Below are 26,690 nucleotides of genomic sequence, written 5' to 3'. Positions count from 1 at the left end.
TGAGAACTTTACACTTTAGAGGCTAATGTGGATAGAAAAAGATGAATGGATAGATGAGAAAAAAGGGATAATGGACATAAAAAGAGGATTTTCCCTATTAGAGATATTCAAACTTAGGATGTATTCATTAGAGAGCTCTGAGTCTTGGCGTCTTTTTTTTCTTTGCTTCCTACTCCTTTTTTGGGCTTAAGATAACTTAAAATTCACTTGACTTTGCACTAAACGGACATGGGCTTAGCGAGTATAGTGGTGATTATGCGCTTAGTGCGGTATTCGCGTTAAGCGCACCTTTGGACTTTCTCGGGAGCTTTCTTCGCGCTAAGTGTGAGCTAGTCGTTAAGCGAGGAGACGCGCTGGACCTGTCTAGTGCACTAAACGAGCTATCCCAATCTTCAACCTTTTTCTTTAAGGTTTTTTTTTCAAGTTTTTGCATCAATTTTCCTCCAAAGTATTTGAAATTTTCTTCTTTTGAATCATACTGATAAAAAATTACAATGATATCAAATTCCTCATTATTTCATTAAAAATAATAGTTAAGTGAATGAATTCTAATAATTCTTAGTCACAATTGACTATCAATTAAACTCAAATTTCATAGTATACGGAACAACCTAAGATGGAAAACTCACGTTTTAAATGGGTTGAATAAGTTTGTTCTGCAAAATAAATGAACTTTTTGTATCCTAAAGTTTAAATATCCAAACGTCTATTTATTATTATTTTTACATTAATTATATGCATAATTAATATAAAAAATCATTTTACATTTACCCAACCTTACTTGTGACCAAAAAAATTGATACACTTTAATTTTATAAAAACAGGAAAAATATATTTAAAAGTCTTATCATACTTATCATAATAATTACATTTTTTCTAGGCTGATTTATGGCTAGTCTATAGTCTATTGTGTCGTGGCTGACTTCTCTCTCGACTCAGCTCACGTTTGGTTTGGCAGTGCTCTTACCTCCAACTTTTGTATTCTTCTTTTCCTTTTCTATTCTTTCTCTCTCCATTCTTCCTCCTTCCACTCTTTGCGTACTAGTAATCCCCCTTCAATACCATCCATCAGCATTCATATTTTCACAATTTTTCTTTCAATTCCCAAAAGCATAAACAAAAAAAATAAATTGAAAATCAAAGCAATAAGAACACGCGTTCTTTACTTCCAATTCCCAATTCTTCTTCTGCCCTAGATTTTACCCCCTTTATTATTGCACTCCACCACCACTGTGCATCGATCAATCGTTGGTTCTTGAATTTCCCTTGTGGTTAGGTTTCCTCGATGGAGTCGGAGGATGATATGCCCGACGCCAACGACATCGAGTCCCTCGACGACGATTTCTACAGTGGCGAGACCGAGGACGCTCCCTTGGACTACTACAGCGACTACGACGCCGACGATTACTTCGACGACGCCGAGAGGATCGAGTCTCGCCGCCCTGAGGTCTCTCTCTGACTCTCTTCCTTTTTCGATTTTGTTACGACGAGGCACACACCAAAGTAGAGAAATTGTGACCCAATCTAATCAATTTAGTCTTTGAAATTGTAAAAGGCCAAGTTTCTGAAATTGTTGTGATTTCAGGAATTAAACTGTCAATTGATTGGATGCTCCTAATTCCATGACTAATTAGGGAAATTACGAGTTCCAGTTGAGGTTTTAGGGACTAATTCAGCGTATTAATCATTTATTTAGTTATGGTGTGATAGAAATGTATGCTCAACTTATCTTCTTAGCACTAATCATTTCTTTATATATATTGAGAGAAGAAGAGGTTGGTTTCAATGGTTAGATGATTTTATTCCTAAGGTTCATTTTAGTCATATTCATGAAAATTCGTTTTTTTTCCCCTTGGTTTTGCATGGATTGGATTGAATGTGAGTTCTACAGTTTCCAGTTCAAGAAACCGTGTTGTTGCCGGATGCTCCAATTTTTTGGTTTCTGCAATCACATATCAGTTTCCCACTAATTTTCTTATACCTGTTTTGGTTTCAGCAAAATTTTACCATATTGAAGGAATCCGATATACGACTAAGACAGGAAGATGACGTCACTAGAGTAGCAACGGTTCTTTCCATATCAAGGGTTTTTGCAAGCATACTACTCCGTCACCACAATTGGTAAATTCAATTTTTTAAACCTTATTGCATACCCTTTGTCGCTCCCCCCCCCCCCCCCCCCTTGTCTCTGTGTGATGCTGATCTTACCTTATTTAGTGCTTCCAAACGTTTGTGCTGCATTTGTATGACATGTAAGATTTTCACTGCATTGTATGCTCAAGAGAGGAGTTGGTGTTGCAGGAGCGTCAGTAGAGTGCACGATGCATGGTTTGCTGATGAAGAACGAGTCCGAAAAGCAGTTGGTTTGTTGGAGAAGCCAATTGTCCAGCATCCTAATACTAGAGAGGTGAGACATGGATTCTTGGGTCTTAATACTATGAAGCGGGGACGCATCTTCTATTTGAAGTGTCACAGTATTAGACATGTTTCTAAGACCAATACTGACACCTGTCCGACACTTTCATTAGGCATCCAATTAAAAGTTAATTTTCGTTGATTCACACACTTGACCTGACACCTTTGTATGGATGGACACACACTAATGCTATTAATAAGCATGCTCCTTTTAAACTTTTAGAAATTCAGCTTAAAATATAATAGAAAATATTAAAAAATGATGACTCAGTTTTTCTTTGGTGGGGCTCACTATCATCAAAAATGTAAAAACTTAACAAGTAGGTATTTGAGAAGGCAAATTTACCTCTTTTGAAAAGAGATTTCATCTTGTTTTGGGAATTTTTGTAAAGAAACCAAGTGTTTACATTGTAAAATGAATAAATGATGTCTCCAAATATTCCTCTTTGAGGCTCATTATCATAGGGAAAAGGTAATTATACAAGAATATACAATTGTTCATTATCAATTTAGATCTTTTATTAGTTCCTCTTGCTCATATTTCATTTGAGTTTTTCTCTGTCTCTCATGTGTGTTGTTCCAGTGCCCTATATTTTGGACGTAGCCATGTTGGGGTGTGTTGTGTCTAGTGGCTGTGGTAGAGTTCGAGCTTCATAGGTTTATTTTCTCTTCTTGCTTGGGCTCTATTTGTATTTAATTCTTTTTTTTTTATCTGTGGCCAGCTTACTTGCGGTATCTGTTTTGAAAATTATCCTCGTGCTAGGATTGAAATGGCTTCCTGTGGGCATCCCTATTGTATCTCATGTTGGGAAGGTATGACCTTTTGTGATCTCATACAGATATAATCTGGCATCTGGTGATAAAAATGCATATTGGTTTCAGTTGCAATTTTCCTGTTTTTGTTTTTGTTTGGGGGAAGAGGAGGGGAGTGACAGCTTAGGTGACTTGCTGTGTGCATTGTTTAATGTCCTTTCATCTTTTTTCCCCTTTTTATGTTGTATCATGTTCTTCTGTCCTTTTGACATACTAGGCTATATCAGCACATCCATTAATGATGGTCCTGGATGTTTGATGTTGAGATGTCCTGATCCCACTTGTGATGCTGCTATTGGTCAAGATATGATTAATCTTCTAGTGTCGGATGAAGATAAGCAGAAATATGCACGTTACCTACTTAGATCTTATATTGAAGACAATAAGAAGGTGTGTCCTAGATATGAAATTATGATGTTGATAGTGTAGTGAAGGATATTTACTTTTCTTCATACTGCTAACTAAAATCCATGTGACTATATGTTTCCCGTGTTTCATTTTCATTACATGTTCCTAATTCCGTGCTTGTTGAATCAAGTGTTTGGCATATTTATGTATCCTTCCTGACCAAACAGGGATATAAGAACCTGTTTATTTTGGTATTTTTTTTATACGAAGAATCTCTTTTATTTTGAAAAAAACATTTTAAATTTTTTAGCTTGTTTGTTTAAGCTTTTGAAAAAAATCCGAATCTGAAAAAATATATCAAATTTCTGATTAGTTTTAGAAGTTATTTAAAGTAGCTTCTCAAAAAAGTTGTAATTATGACTAGCTGTTAAAATAGAAAGTACATTTATAGTGTTTTCATAAAATCTCTATGAAATGAATAATTTTTTTTATATATTCTTAAAATCACTTTTTAAAATCTTAAACAAACGAACCCCAAATTTATAATTATGTGATTAATGGTTCACTGTATCTCATAATAATAACCAGATATATTTTTCTTGATCATTATTAATATTTATGTCTCGTTGTCTGACTGTCATAATAATTTTTTTTACTTTATTTTGTTCAGTCCAAGTGGTGTCCTGCTCCAGGTTGTGAATATGCAGTTACTTTTGATGCTGGTAGTACTGGAAATTATGATGTCTCTTGCCTCTGTTCATATGGCTTTTGTTGGAATGTAAGTTGTGTATGGATTTTTTAGATTGTTACGGTTTTGCATTTTATAGGCTTGTTTGTTTTGCCAACTGATGTGTATTTGGATCTACAGTGCACTGAGGAGGCTCATCGCCCAGTGGACTGTGGCAAAGTGGATTTTGAAGAACAGTGCAGAGTCTGAAAACATGAACTGGTAGAGATTTCTGGAAGAGTATTGCTCATACAGATTTTCTATTTGTAATTGAAATAATGCAATATTCTTAGAGAATTACATATATCTAATGTCTAAAATGGACACTTTTAGTGAAGAGTATTTGATGGGTGAAAATTGAAAAAATTCTCCCACATTTTATGCCTGAATCAGGTTAAATGTTGGCTAAAGGGTGTGTCTCCTTTGATTGAAGGAGTGAAAGAAATAATACACACAGAACAGTGTTTTACTTAATCTTTGGATTTCTTTGCAAATTCTCTGGAACAATTCATAATGTGTGGACTATTGGAATAGGGATTGTATGAGTAATGATTAAAGTACCCCTGGGATTCTTCACCCATCACATGTGGTTAACCACGCGTGTAGCTATAAATATGGTTAACTTTGTCTCATAAGTTGTTAAAAGTAAATGAACATGATTGAATACAATTATATTGATTTTTACTTTTGGCACTAATGGTTAAAAGTAAATATGGTTGACTTCAGAGCCTCATCTTACTGCTAATATGTTGACTTTCAGGATACTTGCTAACTCAAAGCCATGTCCCAAGTGTAAGCGACCAATTGAAAAAAATCATGGGTGCATGCACATGACATGCACTCCACCCTGTAAATTTGAATTTTGCTGGTATGTATTTTCTTTTCTTTTTCACCCCTTCATAATTTTTAACAAAATCATGTTGCATGCTTCATCTTTTTATCTCTAAGAAATTGAGGATAATAAACTGGGCCTTTTTGGGTATTTGAGACTTGAGAGCCTGAGCTTACTGTTGATTGAATGAATTTTAGGATCATTGCCAAATCAAAGCCAATTTTTTTTTTTATTATTATCATTCTTGTAGAAGGTTGGATTAGGAAAACAGTGGCAGTGGTGTTTTTCTTTATTATGAAATATATGAATTTTAAATATTTTATCTGCATAGGCTATGCGTTGGTGCATGGTCAGACCATGGTGAAAGAACTGGTGGTTTTTATGCTTGCAATCGTTATGAAGCAGCTAAACAAGAAGGAGTGGTAAGGGACATACAAAATACTCAGCTTCTCCCAGTCAGGTTTCTGGCTGTAGTTAGCTCACTGTTCTGTCCACATCTACTTGGATAATGGTCTTAGCTTATGAGCTAAATTTTGTTGCTTGTAGTATGATGATACTGAAAGAAGAAGGGAAATGGCAAAGAATTCGCTGGAGAGATACACACATTATTATGAGCGGTGGGCCAGCAATCAATCTGTATGCACCAGTTGATACTGTTCAGTAGTCTTGTTTTAGGAATTTGTCTTCTGCAATTTCTGAATTTATGCTTGCATATTTTATATTTTGCCTGTATTTCTACCATCTTGAGTGCTAAATGAGTATTTCTAAGTATATTTTTTCAGTGCATGATACTTTTTGGTCATAATCTAAATGTTATGTTCATGTTTGATGGATATTTAATTTGGAAAAAAATCTATTGATGTACATTCACCTTTTAGGTGTATTGGTCTATTAGAGTTTGTGACCAAATGATCTAAAGTACGATCTTTACTGTTCTCTTTCTCCTAATAAAAATTTAATTTTCAGCATTAGATAGATCATAGATGGGTTTATGCATTATCTGTGCTTCAAGCCTAAAGTGCTCGTGTGATTGGGCATGCTAGAGATGTAATACTAATATGAAAAAATAGCTCCTGTTTTTACAATTTTACTTAGCAAACACTGAGAAAAATTGGTCCTTGACAGTGTTGTGCCTGAACTAATGAGGAATGTTTTAATATGCTTCATATTTTTATTATTTTTACCATGTGGAAGACTGCTAACTGGCTAATTTTCGTGGTTTATGTTAACGGACATTGATTTGTTAGTGATTCTCTAAGTTGTGTTCTATATTATTATTTTATCTGGGTATATGCATTTAAACCAGAGAATCTCTTATGTGGTTTTACTATATATTGATATAACAGTGCAATATCCTTTTTCTTGTCTACAGTCAAGGCAAAAAGCTCTTGCAGATCTACAGCAGATGCAAACTGTTCATGTAAGTTACATGCACATTTGTCATGTTCAGCCATCTCTCTTTATATATACATACATACATACATACATACATACATACATACATATATATATATATATATATATATATATATATATATATATTAGCTTTATGTAACTTTTGGCAACTGAAAAAACATTGTTTACACTTGTAATATCCATTTTTCACTATATTTTCATGAATCTGCACTTTCTAACATAGTATAATTTATTTTTCTGTCATAAGTAAAAAAATATTGTTTTTTTAATTCTTGCACAATCTTTTGTTTATGCTCCTTCCTAGGGATCATATATTTACTCACTAATCCTCTCTCTTTCATGAATCTGCACTTTCTAACATAGTATAATTTATTTTTCTCTGTCATAAGTCAAAAAATATTTTGTGTTTTTTTAATTCTTGCACAATCTTTTGTTTATACTCCTTCCTAGGGATCATATATTTGCTCACTAATCCTCTCTCTTTCTCCTTTTAATTTTTGGGGTGCAGATTGAGAAGCTTAGTGACATACAGTGTCAGCCTGAGTCACAGCTTAAGTTCATAACTGAAGCCTGGCTACAAGTAAATTAGTGTTTTGTTAATGCTTTGTACAGTTTGCTTTGTAATGAATTATTAAGCTTTAACATATGCTTTTTTATTACAAGAGTAGACCAGTTCTCCCCCTGGGAGGAAGTTTCAAAGCAGTTGATATTCATTTAACATTTGATTTAGAATAAATTACACTAACCACCCTTGAGGTTTCGTGTAATTACACAAACACCCCATGCTTTTTTAACCATTACAGTCACCTCCCTTGTGAGCGGTGTTAGTGTAACATATGAGGGGGCGTCAATGTAATGTTTCAAACTTAAAGGGGGTTGGGAGTGTAATTTGTTCTTCAATCTTTTTCCTGAAGCTGGTGATTTTGCGAGAAATTTCTTTAGTGCCTGCAATCTTATTACGTTTTTCGTTGCTGTTATATAGCTGTAGGGAATTTCAATGACAGTTGCCACAATTGCATAAAATTCATTTCAGGGTGAAATAGATGGCTTCCTAATAAGTCTTTCATGTTTTCAGATAATTGAGTGTAGAAGAGTGCTGAAATGGACATATGCATATGGGTTCTATTTGCCGGAGCATGAGCATGCAAAAAAGCAGTTCTTTGAGTACTTACAAGGTTTTGTTTTTAAAATTGAATTTAATTATAAATTTTTGTGGCGAGTCCTCTGTAAATAATACTCAACTATAATTTGTTTTCAGGTGAAGCAGAATCTGGTCTGGAGAGACTTCATCAATGCGCGGAAAAGGAACTACAGCCATTCTTAAGTGCTGATGATTCATCTAGAGAATTCAATGACTTTCGTACAAAGCTAGCTGGATTGACTAGGTGTATATTACTCTTTTTCTTAATCATTTGCCTTGAACTCCAGTTTTAGTTGATTTAATCATGATTTTTTTGGATTGGAGTTATGCTTGATTCATTTTCTGGTACATATGTTTTGGCAGTGTGACTAGAAACTACTTTGAGAATTTAGTAAGGGCATTAGAGAATGGTCTATCTGATGTGGGTAGTAATGGAGCTGCCTTCAGCAAAGCAACGAGCTCAAAAAATGCTGCTGGGAGCAGTAAGGGGAGATCTGGAAGAGGAAAGGGAACTTTTCGAAGCAGCACGCCCAGCAAAATGAATGATGATAGTCATTGGTGTTGCGAGCATTGTACCTATGCAAATGCCAAATCTGCCTCCACATGCCAGATGTGCTATCAACAGCGGCGATGAAAACTTGGTTCTCCATTTGAAGCACTTGTCTCCTGCCGAAGGCCTTTGCACCAAAAGCTGAGATGGAGACAAGATATATTATGCAGTCTCCAATTTTGTGATGCTAAATACAATAGGATGAAAGGAGTAAGGCTTGGAAGAAAGGTTGCTCTCCATGCGCTCCTATTCAATACACAACCCAATTTGATGTATATAGTGTTTTATCTTTTTACGTATGAGGTTTTCTACTACAGGCATTTGTAACTCAATACCATAACACAACAGATGCTGGATAATGGAGATGAACACAAATGTTCTTGTTTATGACCACTCTTTCAGTTGGTCTCTTGGCAGCTTCCAAGAGGGTTAGTCGTGTATAATAACTCAGGGTTTGATTACATTCTAAAAAACTGATAAGGGGCTGCAATAAATATTATACTTTATCACTTGATATTTATGGCACCTTTGTGAATTTTTGTGGCTAGCGTGATTTGATGGGGTCTTATTGGGTGATTTGGCGGGGTCTTATTAGATGTGGTGCTACTGCTGCTTATATTAGATGTGGTGTATAAAATGGTCGAGTAAAAAAAAACAAGCGTTTGATATAACAGAAAAAATGTGGATAGGTTTTGTTACTTGGAATCTGGTTTAGTGGTTAAATGTAGGCGGTTGTCTAACTTGAACTAAAAATGGAGTTAAACAATTTCAGAAGATGATTGATGTAATCAAGAAAATTGTACCCACCATTAATTGTACCAATAACTGTTTATGGAGTTGTTTAACTCATGTTGAAATGTAGTTATTTGCAACCTAGTCCAACCAATCGTCCCCTCGGACAGTGGTCCGTTGTGGTGGAATGGGGCCATTGTGTACGGCAACCCTACCGAAAAAGGACATGAATCCAAAGAACCCACCATCGCAAAAAAGAAAACAAAAATCAAAGAGGGGAAGTAGACAACAACAAAACGAGGAACAAATACAAAGAATGAAAGGAAAAGGGCGAGTACTTTTTCCAGCAAATGAAGAACAAAAACAAGACCACTGATAGATTATCCAAACATCTCATTTTATAGATATCCAATGCAAGCACCTTCCTCAAGAAGTTCTTTTTACTCCAGTGTCAAAATTCTACTGGAATTATTATTACTTATTTGAACATCAGAATACTTGCAGGTGTCCTCCACCCTTGCAATCCAAGACCACTAAGAAAGCTAGCTTCACCAATGTACATAGCAGAACCAACATTACCAATTCACCCAGAACACATTTTAATTAAATTCATATATGTTCTGTCCAAAAACAAAATGACACTTTAAGAAGACGGTCTGATAGAAAACTTATTTAGATCACTAGACCTCCGGACCAGCCAACATTGCAGAGTGTAGATCCTCTGCAGTAAAAGAAAATAGTATTTGGAGCGATAACTTATTTATTGGTCCACATGACTTAAAATGTGCACCTTACCACACTATTCTCTTTTACTGCAGAGGATCTGCACCGCATAGCACAATGTTTCCACACTTGAAACCAAGTCCAGCAGGCTAGTATTAATGAAGGATTTATTATGCCCTAAGGGCATTTGGTTAACAAGATTCAAAAAATATATATAATTGAAGTGAAATGAAAGTTTGAAGTGGCTACATATTTGCAAAAGATACAAATAAGGTAGGTTGTATACTTTTTTTCTTCCTATTATTGCCTTAGGAAAGTTGAAAAGACGAAAGGTGTGTTTGGGAAACAGTTCAGTTGAATCTAATTCACGTTTTTTTCAATCTAATAATGTTGTTCTTCGTTTGGTATCTTGGAAAGGGTAAACAGACAATAGGTGACTCTGAAAGACTGAGTTGTCAACACCACCGAAATGTGTTTGGATTCCCTGCTATAACGTGAAATATTAGTATAGTAAATGATCTATTAACTACATTGAGTTACGTAACATGGACCTCACCACACTGAATTGGGCTTCTCTACAACTCTACACAAAATACTACAAACATTAATTTACCACAAGGAAGCCAAATTCGATGTGGTGAAATACATCTTATATAATTTTGTGTGCTCAATAAATCATTTGCTGCACCAAGTACTGTACATTTTTAGCAGCAGAGGACCCCCACGTAAAAAGCAAAGGATGTCCCATTCTCCTTTAAAATCGCTTATCTGTTGCAATTTTCTCAAATTTGTACTTTTATACGTAATGGGCAAAGCCTACCTATATGTCTAACAAATGGAGGGAAAAAACTTGACACTACCTTCTAATCAAAATGTCACTAGTTCTGCATTTCATTTCTTAGAACATCCCATTTTCAAGACAAATTCCAATCTCAATTAGATGATTTTTCACAACAATTAATGAAATAAAAAAAATGAAATTAATAGAGATCACATCATGACAAGAGGTCTTCCCTTTCCCCATGGTTGGTTTCCAATTAATCCCGAGTAACCAAACTGTACACAGCTCAAAATATTACTGAATGCCGCTTAATTGTTGCATATCATGTGAGTTTTTGACCTCCCCCCCCCCCCCTTCATGAAACATTAGTTACACTTAACAGAATTGCTAGATGTGTCTTTGAACATCTTGAAGCTTAATGCATTCAACAATGCTCTTGAATATTGGCGAGAGGCCAATTTCCAATCTCCTCCTGTCTTCATCATTGCCTTAAACTCCTCAAAACTGATTCGACCGTCCTACACCGAAACAAAGCAAAAACAGTTAGTTGCAAAACCAAGGTTAAAGTGTATTATAAGTAGGACTAGTTTTACTTCATAGTTCTTACCTTATCCAAATCAACATCATTTAGAATGTCTTTGACCACTTGGTCGTCACTGGCTTCCAAGTCATCATCTGATAAGGCATCTTTCAACTCCTCAAACTCAACATATCCGCTCTGGTTCTTGTCAAAGTAACGGAACGCTTCAGAGAGATGCTCGTCACTTTCTATCTTTCTCAGATGAACACTCATTGTGATGAACTCATCATAGTTGAGGGTGCCGTTTCCATCAATATCTGCCTGTTGTCATGGGCAATGTAGAGTAGGTTCAAAGAATTTGTTAAGGTTATTATGAACTTTGAAAGAGTTCTTAAGCTTCTTTTCTTATATTAGAGTTCTCTTATTCCTTATTTGCACGCATTTTTTCCTTTTAATTTAGAATAATGTTTAGTAGACAATTTCATACTAATAGACACCAAGAAAGAGAATCGCAGATATGATATGTGATATGATGTAAGACCGATAAAAAGAAATGAGAATTATTAAATAGGTGTTTATACTATTGGGAGAAGGGAGGAGGGAGAGGTCGCGGTTCGAATCCCTCCAAATGACATTTCTAACAAAACTACCAAACTAACCTTTGTTGATAAAAAAAAACTATTGGTGTCCATATATCATTATTGTTTAATTCAGCATGTAAAAAACTTACAGCATCCATTAACATTTGGACATCAGGGTCAGGAATGGCGTGTCCAATCATTGAAAGGCCATCTCTGAGCTCTTCAAATGACAAGTTTCCATTCTTGTCCTTATCCATCATATCAAACATTTGCTTAAACACATCAACTTGCTCATCTGACAGGTTATCGGCCACCACCTGAAGACAGGACCCATTTAGGAGTGTAAGGCTACTTTGAATTTAAGGTAGCAATTAGCAAATATTCCTAACCTTTAATTCAAAAGGGATATGCTAGAACTTACTCTAAGAACCTTCCTTTTGAATCTGTTCATCAAGGAGAATTGCTTGATCCTCATTCTTACTTGGTCTCCAAGAGAAATAGTTCGACCATGCTCCCTATTTTGTATCCAGGAATTATCTTCACACAGAAGAAGATAATTATCAGTATATTCCTGTGATCATATTAACTATTCAACACACATAAACTTTTAGAACAATTAATGAGTTTGAGTAGACAATTCTTTTTGCCTAGCCAAATTACTCCAACAAATGTAACAATTTCTTTTCAATTCTTAAGCAGTAGATTTTAATGTAGCTTACTAAACATGTCCATGCTTGTATATGTAACTTCACTCTTGAAAAACAGTAACTGTTTCTTTTGCTTGAAATCTGTAGCACATACCAAGAACTTCTTGAACTGTTATCCGGGTGAATGGATTTGGATCAAGCATGCGCTTGACTAGATGTTTTGCTTCATCAGAAACTTTAGGCCAAGGATCTCTTGTGAAATCTACTTTGCCCCTGATGATCGCTTGTGCAATCCCTTCCTCAGATTCTGTACTAGTTACAATCCCATTATCAGAAGGAACTCCATGCATGAAACAATTAAAATTTCTGAAAAGGGACTTTAGAATTATTTTTTTCTTGCTTTGTTCACATGTATGAATCAAAATGAAACATACCTGCCCAAAAGGGTGGAACTCCACAAAGTAAAATATAAAGAATAACTCCTGCGCTCCAGACATCAATTTCTGGTCCGTAGTTACGTCTTAAAACCTCAGGAGCCATGTAATAGGGACTTCCAACAATTTCACTGAATCTTTCCCCTGTCACCACATTGTAAAATTGGTTTGTTAGAATATTAGTTTTTGTTAGTGTTATCTAAAGTTGGTTATTTATTTTGTCTAATAAAACAGTGGAAAGTATATGACGTGCTATAATACTAGTAGTACTAAAGTAAAATCATAAATTATATAAACCTTACCAGACACATAGAAGGTGGAAAGGCCAAAATCAATTGACTTCAATGGAGCAGTCTCGCTTGAATCTGCAAATAAGAAATTTTCAGGTTTCAAGTCCCTGTGTATAACTCCGTGCTCATGACACACCTGCAAAATGTGCAAAAGAGAAAAATGTTTATACAAGTGAGAGGAATGCAGAATAAGACAAGATCCTAAGTTGTAGTTTAGCTTCAAATAGGAAGAAAAAAACACAAAGCAATCATCCCAAGAGAGAAAGAAAAAACAGGACAAATCTGCAGCAGGACACTTTCAGAAATTATGGACTGCTCATAATCATATTCAACTACATTCTCCACTCTCTCTGCAATGCCTATATGTCTGACTAAAAACTTAAGTACCCCTTTCCTTTAGCTTCATTATTTAGAGAGTAACGTATTTATACCACAAAAATTCTTCACAACAGATAAGATACAGATGTAAATGTGTAGAAATTGTCGTAATAATTATAACATCATTCATTCACTCTTTGTGGTATAAATAGAGCACAATCATTATAAAACAGCGCAGGTGTACTAGAGCACACCAACTTTAACTAAAACCATAAATTTTCCTGTTTTTGATTTACACGATTAGGAGTTTTGGTACTATTTTATCTAAGCGTTATTTTCCATAAATTTAGAGCATCTCTAATGGTGTGATAGAGTTACTTAACTCACTTGATTTAAGAACTTCAACAAATATTCTCCAACAATTCTTAAGAACTTAAAATGACTTCTATAATTGTTTCATATAAGAATTGTCATCTCACTTGTTCTAATGGTGAAGCTGGATTTCTTAATTTTTAGAACCCCGTAAGCAACTCATGGAAGATGCTTAGGCAAACATCCCTTTGTCCTATTAATGTCAAAATACGTACTAATACTATGGGGTGTGGAATCTTTGTTGTATTACATTCTTTTTGCTCTCCCCTTCTGAGTGAAACAAAATGCAGTGCTTTAATTTTGTATTTTATTCTGTTACATTTTAAATTTTACAACTTGTTTGGATAAAGCTTATTCAGAAGGTTTTTTAGGAGAAGAAAAGATGAAATGAACTTCTTGATAAACTAAAATTAGTCTATGTATAATTTAATTTATAGAAGTTGTCTCGTATAAAAAATGAGATAATTTCTACAAGTTAACTTCTGCATAAGTTAAATTGAGTTTATAGAGAAACTCATTTTCATTTTTTCTTCTTATTTTGTGACCCTTATGTTGCACTTTGTCGCATTTTAACATTCCTCACAAACGCAACACAATCCCTGCCCCAACAAACAAAAAAACTAAGATAAGAGCATATATGGCCATGCATGCATGCAGGGTCATTTTCATTTCCATTTCGATTTCCAATGCAAACAAACATTCAAAAAACAAAACAAAGATGTATATATCTATAAGTAAATTAAGAAAAAGGTGGGGGGGTATGAGGTACCTTGCAAACTTCAAGTATGGTTTTGGCAACATCAGCAGCAGCACGTTCGGTGTAATGTCCCTTAGCAACAATCCTATCAAACAATTCACCACCTTCACACAACTCCATGACGAGGTAAACAGCGTCTTTGTCCTCATAAGCTTCCTTGAATGCAACGATGTTGGGGTGCTGAGGCAAGTGGCGCATGATCTGCACCTCCCTCCTCACGTCCTGCACGTCAATCTCCGTCCTCAGCTTCGTCTTCGCTATCGTTTTGCACGCAAACGCCTCCCCGCTCTCCACGTCGACGATGCGGTGCGTCACGCCAAACTCGCCGCGCCCCAGCTCCTTCCCGAACTGGTACTTGTCGAATAGGTTCCCAGGACTCGGCCCCGACACCACGTTCAGCGGACGCGCCGTCACGCTCGACCTTCGCGCCGGCTCGTGCCCTCTTGGCGTGGAGGGCTTGTAATTCTTGCTCCTCGACCTCTTGCGTGTTCTCACGCCTTGCGTTGATATGCAGCTTCCCATGGATGATAGCTAGGTTTAATATTAATTCAATAACTCAAAACAACGTTGGTGTTTTGCTGGGTAGTATATTATAATTATAATTACCCAATCTCCATAGGAAGACAAAGAGCAACCTTAGAGATTGGGAAACTCTAAATTGCGAAGAGGGTGATCGATCAGAGAATGAGAAGAGAAGCTATATTTGGTTTTGGGGGAACATGGGTGTTCATTTATGAGGGAACTCGTAGTTGGTCCCGCCATTTTCTTAGGGCTGTTATTTTTCTTTTTCAGGTTTTTTGTCAAAAAAAAAAAAAAAAGACATGCATGCAAATTAATCACAAAAAGAATTAATATTCTCCCCCCAGGTTGTTTTGTGCACATGATTTGTATGAAATGTCCTTGTTATTTGGATATGGTTTAAGGTTGTTTGGATATTTTCGTTTACCAAAAATAAATAAAAATGGAAAAGGTGGTGTATATATAAGGAAGGGCGCAAGTTAATTACTGATGTGACCCTTTGTGGACTTGAAGTGGAGAATTACTTAAAATCAAGGATATTAATGAAAGTCCACCATCCATTATCCTTTATCAAGAACAATATTATCGTAAATATTCATATATCGAACAATCTATAGATATATGCCTACTTTAGCTAATTAAGGAATTCGCAATGTGGAACTTCCCTTCAATATTAAGAATCAACAATTGATATTATATATCATCAATGTTCGGACTGAACTTCCCTTAAATTAAGTGACCGGCCCATAATGTGGGTTGGAAACAATTTTCATTAGGGTTTTAAATAGTATTTCCTAATGGGAACTACGATCACAATATCAAAGTATTTTGATTTACCATAATGCAATCGTAATTAATCACAATTATAATTGCATTATCAACTGTATTTTTTTCACAATTACTTGTAATATAATTTTTTTTGACTTATCATAACGTAATTATACGTAATCGCAATCGCAAGTGTAATTTAAAATCATGAAATGATAGCAATGAGTTTCACATCCTCAAAGATATATATAGATATAGTAAATTCTCCTCACTGTAAAAGCAGAAGGCAGGTACCTAATAATTTCTTGCCCACCATATTCAATTGAAGATTACTAATGAAAACTTCACTTGCCACTCCTTAGACATGTCATATTGACGATAGTGTTGAGATTGTGGGATAACTAATCCTTGAGATTCTGTTTGACAAAGTATGCAAACATCACGCACCCTACATATGATGCCAAGTTTCCTTTGTAATCTTACAAATATCCCTTAATTAATATGTGGATCGTGTGAGTTTTGAGAAGAAAGCTTGACAAACTGGGAGTAGATCATATCTTGTCATTCTTCGTCTCACACTGATAGTCCCTAGCTGGCTTGGATTATTGTTAAGATCGCGACAAGTGTACTAGTTGTACAAGTAGTAATAAAGAACTGAGGAAGTATCGTATGCACAAGAATTGTGGTTTAACAATTCAACCAATCAATCACTCTGATTGTGTTCTTGTGTTCTCGCATTTTGAAAAGGAAAAACTTAAAAAATAAATCCCTGTTGCTTTAATTTCTTTCAATTTAAATTTTGGTTTTTCTTGAAATCAATTAATTATAAATACTCTTTCTTGGTTCCTATTAAATAGCGTTTGGTAAATTATGAATCACCCTTCGATCCTTTAGAGTTTAGAATGATACCTAAACTCAACCGATTTCAATTATTACTTGCAACAATACTTGTCGGATACACTTGTCAAGGTCTCATCACATGTATTTCGTTAGTGAGGAGCACTTCACGTCCAACTTTCCAAAGGAAACATTTTATTATTTTATCCTATGCGATATGCATGTTCTATAAACACATGTTCCCTGGTTGTTTAAAGAGTTATTTATTTAAAATATTGTTGCTTAATTCTTTTGTTATTGGAAAAGATTTATGTGACATATTAAATTGTTTAAAATTAAGTTTTGTTATTTTTATAAGCAATAATTGCTTTGATTAAAAAATATTCTTTTGTCATTTAAGGATGAGTCATATAAAAATAACTTAAGATTATACTATAAGAAAAAATAATATATGAATCGTTTAAGGATGAGTCATTTAAAAATAACTTAAGATTATACTATAGGAAAAAATAATATACGAATTTTTTAACTATATTGTGAGATTCTTATAATCAATCAACAAAAGATAAATAATTCAAAATAAATAATTTAAATTACATCATCGAGATGCTTTAAGGAGCAGTTAGGAGTACAAAAACACTCAAATGAACATGAAAGCATTTCAATGCCTCATCTGTCCAACCTAGTCTCAGAATGGGAGGAAAAATACAAAATTTTCTAATAAGCTACTTTTTTGTTTTTGAAAGCCTAATAAACTACTTTTAGTTGGATGGCATTGGGACTGTTATTTTCTTTTTCACGCTTTTGGTCAAAAACTTATTTATCAATCACAGAATAATATTCTCTCTATGCAGTTTTGTTTTTCTGCACATGATTCAGTGCCCCTCCTGTCACAATACGGTGAATTTTGGTTGTTATTGATGCCAAAAATTGTTTTATTTGGATATTCGTTTAACAAAATAAAAATGTAGCATAAAAGGAGGGAAGTTACTACCACTAAGTGTGTAAATTAGGATCATTTATAATAAAATTATCTTTTATAAATAATAAAAAAAGGATTTACTGTAGTGCCCCTAAGTGGACTTGAAGCGGAGAATTAAAAGAAAATCAATGAAATGGAAAATGGTCGGATCATACTCTTAAAGAATTAATTTATGGGCAACAATGAGTGGACCATCGAATTCGCCAATGGAGCTCAATTGTGAGACATCAACATGGCCAGTGAGCACGCAAAACTCCAATTTTTGCCCCATGCTTTGTTTTGGTGTTGAACTTCTAACAGTACAATACAAGTAAAAGACAATGTTCTACCTTTTCTTCTTTGCTATTTAAACACTGTGCGCTATTCTTTCTAGGCATTTTCTTTCACACAAACCAATTTTTTATTTTTTTTTTATCTCTCTGCTCCTTAAAATCTCTTCCTTTGATCAGACTCGGAACGTGTCATGTGGTTTTCAGAGTGGAAACAAGGTAATAGGTTTTAAATGCAGTTCCTTGTCTTCCTTTTTCTTCCATACTGTTTTTTTTACTATGCATGCATCTGTCGTAGGTTACACTAGGTGAATTAGGCTTGTATAGTATTATCATCAAATTAAAATTCATAGGCTATAATCGTTGCCCCACTAAAAAATTGCTAGAACCTCTTCTTAGTGGATTAAGATTTGTTCCTTTACACTTTGTTTGAGTTTATTGTCTCTGATTCTCACCTCCCCTTTGTTATTCACCCATTTTAATGGTGTGTTTTCTCCCAAGGGAAGTTATCTGTGACTGTTTGGTCCTTTTCTGGTAAATATAGGAGCTTTGGTCCTTTTTTTTTTGTTCATTTATATTACATAAATGCGTTTATCAGCCAAAATATTTACTTCAAATACAGTCATACAGGCTTAGATTTTAGTTAATATATGACAAATAAATTGGATGGCATAATTACTTTTTTGAATTATTTTTTCCTTATATCACATTCATCAATTCAGTTTAATTACACTAAAGGATTTATACTATAGGGGGTGTTCCTCTTTCTTTAACTATGTGTTTGTTTAATTATTGTTGCGTAGGTTGTCTGTTGGCTTTATTTGGTAAATGTTACATGTGGAATTCCATCGACTTTAACATTCTCATGTGTGGCTTATTAAACTAAATGCAACTTTAAGAGTACTAAAAGGAAATAAATTTGCACTATGTTTCGGATTAATAGTAAGTACTTGACCCAATATATGATATTAGAAGAAGGTCATGAGTTTGAATTCATAGGTAACAACAGTGGAAAAGGTTGGCTTTACTTAATCAACGAACCCTTAAAAATTCTATAAACTTTTCATCTCAGTTCATAATGCCTGCAATGAGTGTTTTTCATTAATTAGATGCTGATTTGAAAATTCTTAAAGAAATAAAGTTATACTCTTGTTATCCTTTTAGTTTTACCATTACTCATATATTTCCCTGACATATTTGACTTTTCTCTTTCCTTTGTATTTGAGGAAAAAAAAATCTTAGAAGGACAATCTCTGATTAATCCAATTTAACAGTGAGTCGCTGATCTTAACAAAGAGCTTCTACAATGAGTTTGACTGGAACTGTGAATGATGCAACTGCTACAAATTCTCCGTGTTGTTGTTCTGAGGCTTCAGGATCGGGATCTTGTTGTGGATGTTCATCTAACAACAGCTCCACTCATATTTGCTTCAAGTGTGACTTCAATTGTGATCCTTTACTCACTCTTGAAAATGAAGACTCCAAGTGGATCTCAGATTCAAATCCTTATGGATGTTCATCTGCGAAACCTTCATCTCCTCTTAGCACCAATGGAATACATTGTGACAGATCAAAAGATAATATTATTTCAGTGGAGCATCTTCTAGAAATAGAAGACATGCAAGAGTTTAATGTTGATGAACCACTTTTTTGGCCATTTGAAGCGAAATTGAACTGGAATTATTCTGAGGAATCCTGGAGTCCATTTTGTATCTCACCTAGGAAAAGGGTTGTCTTTGGTTCTAGATCAATGACATCAAGGATAAAGGAAAGTAAACATAAAGACCCTGGAATTGAATGCAGTGTAACATCTGAACCTTCAAGGATAACCATGTCATCAAAAGGTTCAGCAGAGATAGTAAATTCAGAGTTGAATGATGAGAAAGTTGTACTGAAAAGCAGAGAAGATGGCAACAAACTAATATTTGTTGACAATCTTAATGAGGATCATGAGCCAAACTATGACCTTCAATTAGCTAGAGGAGATTTTTCTTTGGATCAAGAGCCTGAGATTCCAATTGAGACATTGGTGGGGCTCAAGGAATTTGATGGACATGAAGGGCTTGATTCAGAATTTAATGGTGATGTTTTCATGCTGGAGGATTCTCTCTTAATAACTCATGCAAGTGAATGTGTAGTTTCCAAAAAGGATGAATAGCAAACTGGACACTGATAAATATCCGAACAGGGTTTACATGAGTCATGACTTCTTTATAAGACCCCTTATAAGCACGTTGAGTTTTTGGAGAAATAATTATGTTATCAAATAGTCTAGTTCAATTAATTACTTATAAATTTTTAAATAAAATTATCTGCTAATTTTATTAAACAAATTCGTGACAAATTGTTATTAGACAAAAGTTAAATATACTTTTATAAGCACTTTTGGCATTATTATCCAATTAGAATTAGAGTTTTAATTTTGTAACCTACATAATAAAAGTTTTGCATTAAAAAATCAACAAAGAATATTGCAATAAAACTCCAATACAACACAAAACACATGAAATTGCACGAGTATTACCTTCGTTATTTCCTCATAAAACTACATCATTCTGGGTAAAAGTTGTTTTAGGAATGAATGACTTGGCCCGTGCTCGAAATTGTGTAGGCGTTGGTTCATCGTAGCGTGAATCTAGAATCATAATTTCATCCCCTTAAAACCAACTAAAATTTTCTTTTAATATTATGGTGCATTGTTCTACCTTCTGTGTTGTCCGATGATAAAAATAATGGATATGAAGTGACACCTACAATTAGAGTTTTTTTATCAGAAGAAATCAACGATATTGAAGATAGATACCAGAGTTTTTATAATTAGTGATAAAAAAAAAAAAAAGATTTTCCAATTAGACTTTGAGTTTCTCTAAGGAGGATTTCATAATGGATGTAGTAACCAAGCTAGCTAATAGCTATACATGGGAAAGCGCAAGTGAGGCATTGCCCTCGTTTCCAAATATTTCTACCCCTTTTTTGAACTATTTTATGTGCTTCCTGCGTGTGTATCTTTTTCAGCTTAAAAATATGTTTCATACTTATCTGTACTAGAGTTTAATTTGAAACGCATAAATTTCTAGCGGATACGTTGTGTAACTTAGAGATTAACTTCATCTCATGGAGATAAATAACCCATATATACACTTACTGCAATGTACCCAAGTAACATTCGGACATAAAATGGTTTTTCGACGCGAGGGGGATAATGTCCCAATTTAAGCAATAATCTCTTAATCTACTAGATTTTCTTTTCTGAATACTTTCTGCAAGCCCGCATCTGCAACCAAAACTTCAGTAAGCCTGACTGCAGTGACGACAAGTGAAACTGACAAATGCAGAAAGTTGACTTGAGGCCCCGAATAGTAACCCATTGTAAAAAGATGGGAGCATAACGTCAAGGAAAAACCTATTGTGCATTATAACTTTTGGTATCCTGTGTATTCCAACAGGAATAGCGAGCACTAAGCAACTATAGACTAGATTTTTTACAAAGATTATCACTTACTACGAGTGAACCAGCCTGATTGGGTTTTCTGTCAATTTTCTCCAAACCATCCTCCCACAATGAATCAAGGTCAAGATTGCAACCAAATAAAGAAGAGGAATGCCAAAAGCACAACCGCCAGGGGCCAAATTCACCAGAGTCTGAATAAGGAACAGAAAGTCAAAGAAACCATTTAAGCATTAATTAAAGGCTAAATTAAACATCATAAGATATCATAATTATATTCCTAATCTTAACTAATAACAATAATTCAAAGTATATTGAGGGGACCTCTTTATTATAGTTTCGATGTTTTTTGAAACTTATCCAAATTCAAGCAGACAGGTACCACTAGATGCTACATTAACAACATAAAAAAAATTGAGCAGTAAAGAATTCATTATCCAGCTATTCAAGCTTGACTCACTATACTTTGTTTGGACTGTTTCCTTTCTCTACATCCTACCATGTTGGGGTTAATCATCTTGCCAACTTCACAAATCTACAAACAGAAAGTTATATAAACTAAAAACTACACTGACATCAGTGAGCTGTCTTCTTCGTTTTCAATGGTTTTGTCATATCAATATATGATAGTCTGGCAGTGGCCATTCTTAATGTGTAGGGGGACTGCTTTATGCCCCAACAAGCCATAACACCATTTACCAAACATGGTAACACTAGGTTATAGCTTTGCATCATTGCTCAGGCACTGGCCTCATATTGTAACTATGTTGGTGTTGTAAATATTAGCTGGACAACAGCCAATATGTTGATGTTGGTAAATGGTAATGGAACAAGGGAAAGATGGCTAGTTACTAGTTACTGATGTAAATTATAGGGCAAAAATATAATGCAGAGTGAGATTTTACCACCATTCCAGCGACAACGTGAACAATGGGAACAAAATATTGATCCACTTTGTTCCCCTCTGAGTACCCATTAAATGCGATGACCATTGAGAAAGTGTGGATTGTGACAAATGCAAGAGCAATAATCGCTGCAATGTACATAAAAAATGGTGAACTAATTGGAGGGGATGAAATATTTAAAATACAATAGAATTATTTGAAATATAAAAAATCGCAGCTACTGTTGTTTATGTATATAGGTAGGTACTGAGGCTTAATAGGAAAGTCCTATTCAAGATTCCCTGGGTAAAACTCTAACCTAAACTCCATACAATCACATTAATGAAATAAATATGCAATAAATCCTTAGATAGCATATTTTTCAAAAGTTTGAAGCTGTAAAATCCCATATTATTCATATACGTGCATAGTTACATACAACAACCGGCAGTGGGGAAACTCACCAGAAAGAAGGAAAAATGGAACTTTTGAACACCTGTCAACGAAATATGTTGCTGGACCAAATACAGGAGTTAATAGGCTGATGCAGAAGAACACAGCATGGGCAACACCATGACCCAACCCACCAGCTGTGAAAAAAATCCAAAATACATTTTATTAAAAAACACAGGTTATTATTTACAATATAGGTCTTATTCCAATAGGCCATATCATTTTTCAATACATCTTAACAAGTTATTCATTTTATCATACAACTAAATTCAATGAAAGATCTATTTAAATGTCAAAAGAAAGGTAAAAAAGAGTAAGCAGTATCAGGAAGGTTGTTCCAGCAGCTGACAAAAGCAAATAGTTAATGGTCAAACAAATGCAATCGGATAGGAAAATAGGCATGAAAGCCTCTGTTTTCTTACCCAGAGCAATCAGCATCTTATCTGTCAGGTGAAGATGTGGTTTTGATATTCTATCAGCAAAGGCATCTAACATATCTTGTAACCTCCTACACAAGAAAAGCAACACCAGTATACCATGTAATACAAAAACAGTTTCTACAAAATGGTCAGATATTTCCTCCATCATATTTTAAAACAAGTTTAAATTACAGATTCAGTTCCTATATCTGACACTGTTTTTTGGTTTTAGTCCTTACAAGACAACTGTTTATAATTCCCTTCTTGCTGTTTATTAAAGTTATAATGGTGTTACAATTTTCCACACAGGGACCAAAGCAAAAAACGGTATGTCAAGTGTAGGGGCCAAAATATACAATTTTTTTAATGTAAGAACCAAAATGAAGTCTAAATTTTTTTTCATGGTTCTAGAATGAAAAACACTAATAATAAGTATATACCCCAAATCTAATCCTGGCCATAACTTTGTCAGACGATAGGATTCAATTTGTAATTTTTTTTCATATAGCACCAAAAATGTAGATTCAATAAAACAAAAAAATGGCATAAGGTGTAGGAACCAAAATTTATAATTTAACCAAATAACAATATCAAAGCACTTGAATGCAAGAATTTGAAGCTGAGAAAAGAGCAATATAAGCTTACTTATATATTTTCCAGGAGAAAAGCCTGAGGGCTTCTTGAAAAGCAACAGATGAGAAAATGAGTATTCCAAAAGGCCACCAAGCTGTTGTGTTGAGAGGCAAAACCCCCCTCCATATTCCAGACAGCACAATCAAACTTATAAGCCACAGCAGTGTGCTGCATCCACAACAGTAATCATCATGATAAAAACCCTAATTTGCAGCATTGCAGAGTAAAAAACAAGGCAAATCAAAATAGCAACATAGAGAGGGTCAGTGAGGTCTGAATTACGAGTTTGCATGAAATAATGCTGGTGTTACATGAGATCAAAACGGAATTGGAGCGAAAGCGAGCTACCTGGAGAGAACGGTGAGAATGAGGAAGGGTTTTTTGGAAATGACAGAAACGAAGATGGAGAGAGAGGGTCCTAACGCTAGCAGAGCGTAACCCATTCCTGCTGCTACCGTCATCGCTCGCTCTCTAAGGAACAGCAGAATCTCAGAAGTAACCAAACACTTCCTAAACTCCTTCTCTGCTCAGCTCCTCCCACTGGAAAAAGGTGGAAACCAACAAAAACGAGATCAATCACTGAGTCATCCATTTTCCGATCCAAATCGTTATTCGGGTCGGCAAATTAAAACCCAGTTTACTCTATTGGGCTGAGTTTTCTCTACTCGTAACGAGTAGACTGGGCTATCTCATGAACCGAAAAGCCCGAATCGGTGTCCTGCTTGATTATACGCTAGCTTCATTGTATGGTTGGATTAATCGTGACAGAATTGATTTTGAATTAAATTAATTTTACATAATTGATTTTGACAAAAGTAAAATTACTCTTACTTGTTTCAATTCTATCATGATTTTTATGAATCATAATTAATTTTACCATGATTTTGAAAATCCAAACATGCAAATTTGATCAAAATTAAGATTGATCTGCCTCATCATGGTCTATCATGATTTTGGAAGTTATCCAAACACACATTTATTGTATTTAGATAAATATTTTTAAAATTAATTTTGGGATAAATGATTATTTATGTCTTTAAATATGTAAATCGGTGACAATTTAATTTTTTTTTAAAAAAATCTAATTTAGTTCCTAAATATATAAAAAATATATGATAATTACATCTTGTCGTTAAATTTTGTGGAATCATTTTATCATTAAATTATAATGTTTAAAAATAAATTTGATATTAAGTTGTACCACGAGACCTAAAACTTAGACGAGTTATACCATTTTTTTCTGTTTAGAGTTATCTACAACATTGTGTAAATTTTGTTTTTGACCAAATAAAGTAGCTATATTTATATAAGACTTAAATATGTTTTTAGTACTTTAAATTTGAATAATTATTTTTTTAGTCCTTCAAAAGGGATTTATTTTTATTAGTCCTTCAAATTTTAGAAAAATTACTTTTAGTCTCTCTCATTATGTGTTAATGGTTTCATAATTTGTAACAATTTGTCACCTTTAGAAATGTTTTTTTTAATTTAATTTATTTAAAAATGATTTGTGACATTTTAAAATAGATAGAATATGTGAAAATTACAATATTCTACATCTATATTTTTATTTTTCTTCTTTAAAACCAACAAAATATCTAAAAAAAAGTCACCAAATCATACTAGTAAAATATTTTAACGGTTTAAAATAACCAGAAATCATTTTTCAAAAAAAAAATGACAGTTAAAAATCATTATAAATTGTGAAACCATGAACACATTAAATAAAAAGGGATTAAAAGTAGCTTTTTAAAAGGGACTGATAAAAATAAATTATTTTTACGGAATAAAAAAACAATTCTCTAAATTTAAAGGACAATATAAAATTGAAAATCTGCATATCCCTCAACATCCCTCAACTCTAATAATTAATTGACATTGAATCAGCCGAAAAGATAAATCCAGAAAACATAAAGATGGCAAAAATATAAAAATCAAGGCTTATAGAACCCCCCAGGTTTCAGATCATCCAACGGTTAAAACAAGTAATTTTACAAAAAAATATACATCTCTCTAGATGTTGGGCTGATGTAATGTAAGCCTAATAGGAATTTGGTCACAGCCGTACTTAGAAATATGTATGTACATGTGACAAAAAATAAGGAGGAACCAAATTCCAAAAGAATGGTTAAAGGTTCATGTTCTTTTGGGGGTTCTCCTTGTCCATGTCAAAGCTTCTTGTTCATTCTATACTTTTTGGACTTGGAAGATGGGCTTGAGTAAGAGATCTCCTTCAAGGCTGAGGGGCATAACTCACTTATGCTGCATTCTCCACAACGATGTCTTAGAGGTGTACAAATTGGTTGTCCAAATCCTACCTGTTCATATTCAAGCCGGATGTTACTGTTTTTTTTTAATATGTAAGAATTGAATACTAGTATCGAGTTTACAATAACTCATTCGCTTTTATCAACCAACTAAGTTAGACTCTCTTAGTAAAGATGTTAATTACATTGTTGTAACAAATAAGATGCCAAAATATTGGACAGGAAAAAAAACAAATGAAAATTTATTGTCTTTGGATGATACACGAGTCCCACATATAACTGTAAACTATTCAAATATCTATCTTACACTAATTTGCCATATAAAACTGACTACTGAAGCAAAACATAGCAAATTATAACAAGAAATTATAATTGTACAATAAAGAGAAACGTGAAATAAGATTATTGAAGTGATAAAGATTGAAGAGAAATAAAAGGAAAAATAATATTGTAAAAAATGTTCTATTGTATGAATAACATCTCAATTATAACAGCAAATTGTTCAACTACTTTGACAATGAGTTGGACATACCAATAGAGGATTTATTGGAACCCATTCTTCCTTTGGAAGCCACCGTTGCAGTGCCTCCCTCGTCTCTTCGGGTGTTGAAGTTTTCTAGCACAAATCAAATAGGATTGGCAACTTTCAATTGTGACCTTTAGAAACAGGGTGACAAAACAAAATAACTAAATCCAAGCCACTTGAAAGAGCTGATTTGTTATCCCTAACTATGAATGATTTCAGACATGCTATAAATGTGAAAGATTCTTTCTGTTCTTTTGGTTACTAACTATAAATGTAATAAATTTCTGA

The 26,690-nt window shown here is 34.2% G+C and overlaps 3 protein-coding genes and 1 pseudogene across 5 annotated transcripts; 2 read left to right on the top strand and 2 right to left on the bottom strand.

Moving 5' to 3' along the window:
- Positions 1 to 984: 984 nt before the first annotated feature.
- LOC114379851 lies at positions 985 to 8,762 on the top strand (annotated as a pseudogene). The gene is made up of 15 exons (XR_003659617.1): positions 985 to 1,447; positions 1,997 to 2,121; positions 2,302 to 2,407; positions 3,138 to 3,228; positions 3,446 to 3,618; positions 4,247 to 4,354; positions 4,445 to 4,525; positions 5,064 to 5,171; positions 5,467 to 5,557; positions 5,682 to 5,771; positions 6,508 to 6,555; positions 7,060 to 7,131; positions 7,627 to 7,726; positions 7,810 to 7,936; positions 8,056 to 8,762. The product of XR_003659617.1 is annotated as a probable E3 ubiquitin-protein ligase ARI7 (transcript).
- Positions 8,763 to 10,561: 1,799 nt separating this feature from the next.
- LOC114379540 (calcium-dependent protein kinase 24-like) lies at positions 10,562 to 15,113 on the bottom strand. The gene is made up of 8 exons (XM_028338220.1): positions 14,410 to 15,113; positions 12,963 to 13,086; positions 12,661 to 12,804; positions 12,381 to 12,533; positions 12,001 to 12,116; positions 11,729 to 11,896; positions 11,086 to 11,319; positions 10,562 to 10,996 (listed from the first exon to the last, which is right to left on the bottom strand). The coding sequence occupies exons 1-8, from the start codon at positions 14,917 to 14,919 to the stop codon at positions 10,844 to 10,846; spliced, it is 1,602 nt and encodes a 533-aa protein (XP_028194021.1). The 5' UTR covers positions 14,920 to 15,113; the 3' UTR covers positions 10,562 to 10,843.
- Positions 15,114 to 17,675: 2,562 nt separating this feature from the next.
- LOC114380058 lies at positions 17,676 to 20,023 on the top strand. Its single transcript, XM_028338967.1, has 2 exons — positions 17,676 to 17,991; positions 19,047 to 20,023. The coding sequence occupies exon 2, from the start codon at positions 19,079 to 19,081 to the stop codon at positions 19,928 to 19,930; it is 852 nt and encodes a 283-aa protein (XP_028194768.1). The 5' UTR covers positions 17,676 to 17,991; positions 19,047 to 19,078; the 3' UTR covers positions 19,931 to 20,023.
- Positions 20,024 to 20,503: 480 nt separating this feature from the next.
- Positions 20,504 to 24,181, bottom strand: LOC114380059 (gamma-secretase subunit APH1-like). 2 transcript variants are annotated; one of them, XM_028338969.1, is made up of 7 exons: positions 23,958 to 24,181; positions 23,622 to 23,777; positions 22,980 to 23,065; positions 22,569 to 22,694; positions 22,126 to 22,253; positions 21,275 to 21,414; positions 20,504 to 20,522 (listed from the first exon to the last, which is right to left on the bottom strand). In XM_028338969.1, coding segments are annotated over exons 1-7 (750 nt in total). In that variant the 5' UTR covers positions 24,071 to 24,181; the 3' UTR covers positions 20,504 to 20,521. The 2 variants fall into 2 exon arrangements, with proteins under 2 accessions (XP_028194770.1, XP_028194769.1); XM_028338968.1 differs by lacking the exon at positions 20,504 to 20,522 and adding an exon at positions 20,854 to 21,046.
- Between the last annotated feature and the right edge of the window lie 2,509 nt (positions 24,182 to 26,690).

Source organism: Glycine soja, chromosome 12 (genome assembly GCF_004193775.1).
Source record: "Glycine soja cultivar W05 chromosome 12, ASM419377v2, whole genome shotgun sequence".
NCBI lineage: Eukaryota > Viridiplantae > Streptophyta > Magnoliopsida > Fabales > Fabaceae > Glycine > Glycine soja.
Note: the sequence above shows the minus strand (reverse complement) of the source record. Positions and strands in the feature narration are given on the sequence as shown.

Excerpts from the sequence above, each read along its gene's own strand:
- LOC114379540 (XM_028338220.1), bottom strand. The coding sequence starts at position 14,919 with ATGGGAAGCTGCATATCAACGCAAGGCGTGAGAACACGCAAGAGGTCG. Across the intron at positions 12,805-12,962 it reads TTCCACCTTCTATGTGTCTG|GGGAAAGATTCAGTGAAATT; the intron begins GTAAGGTTTATA and ends ATGTGGTGACAG. Across the intron at positions 12,117-12,380 it reads AACAGTTCAAGAAGTTCTTG|ATAATTCCTGGATACAAAAT; the intron begins GTATGTGCTACA and ends TTCTGTGTGAAG.
- LOC114380058 (XM_028338967.1), top strand. The coding sequence starts at position 19,079 with ATGAGTTTGACTGGAACTGTGAATGATGCAACTGCTACAAATTCTCCG.
- LOC114380059 (XM_028338969.1), bottom strand. The coding sequence starts at position 24,070 with ATGACGGTAGCAGCAGGAATGGGTTACGCTCTGCTAGCGTTAGGACCC. Across the intron at positions 22,254-22,568 it reads TCCATTTTTCCTTCTTTCTG|CGATTATTGCTCTTGCATTT; the intron begins GTGAGTTTCCCC and ends TGTACATTGCAG. Across the intron at positions 21,415-22,125 it reads ACGTTGTCGCTGGAATGGTG|ACTCTGGTGAATTTGGCCCC; the intron begins GTAAAATCTCAC and ends TTCCTTATTCAG.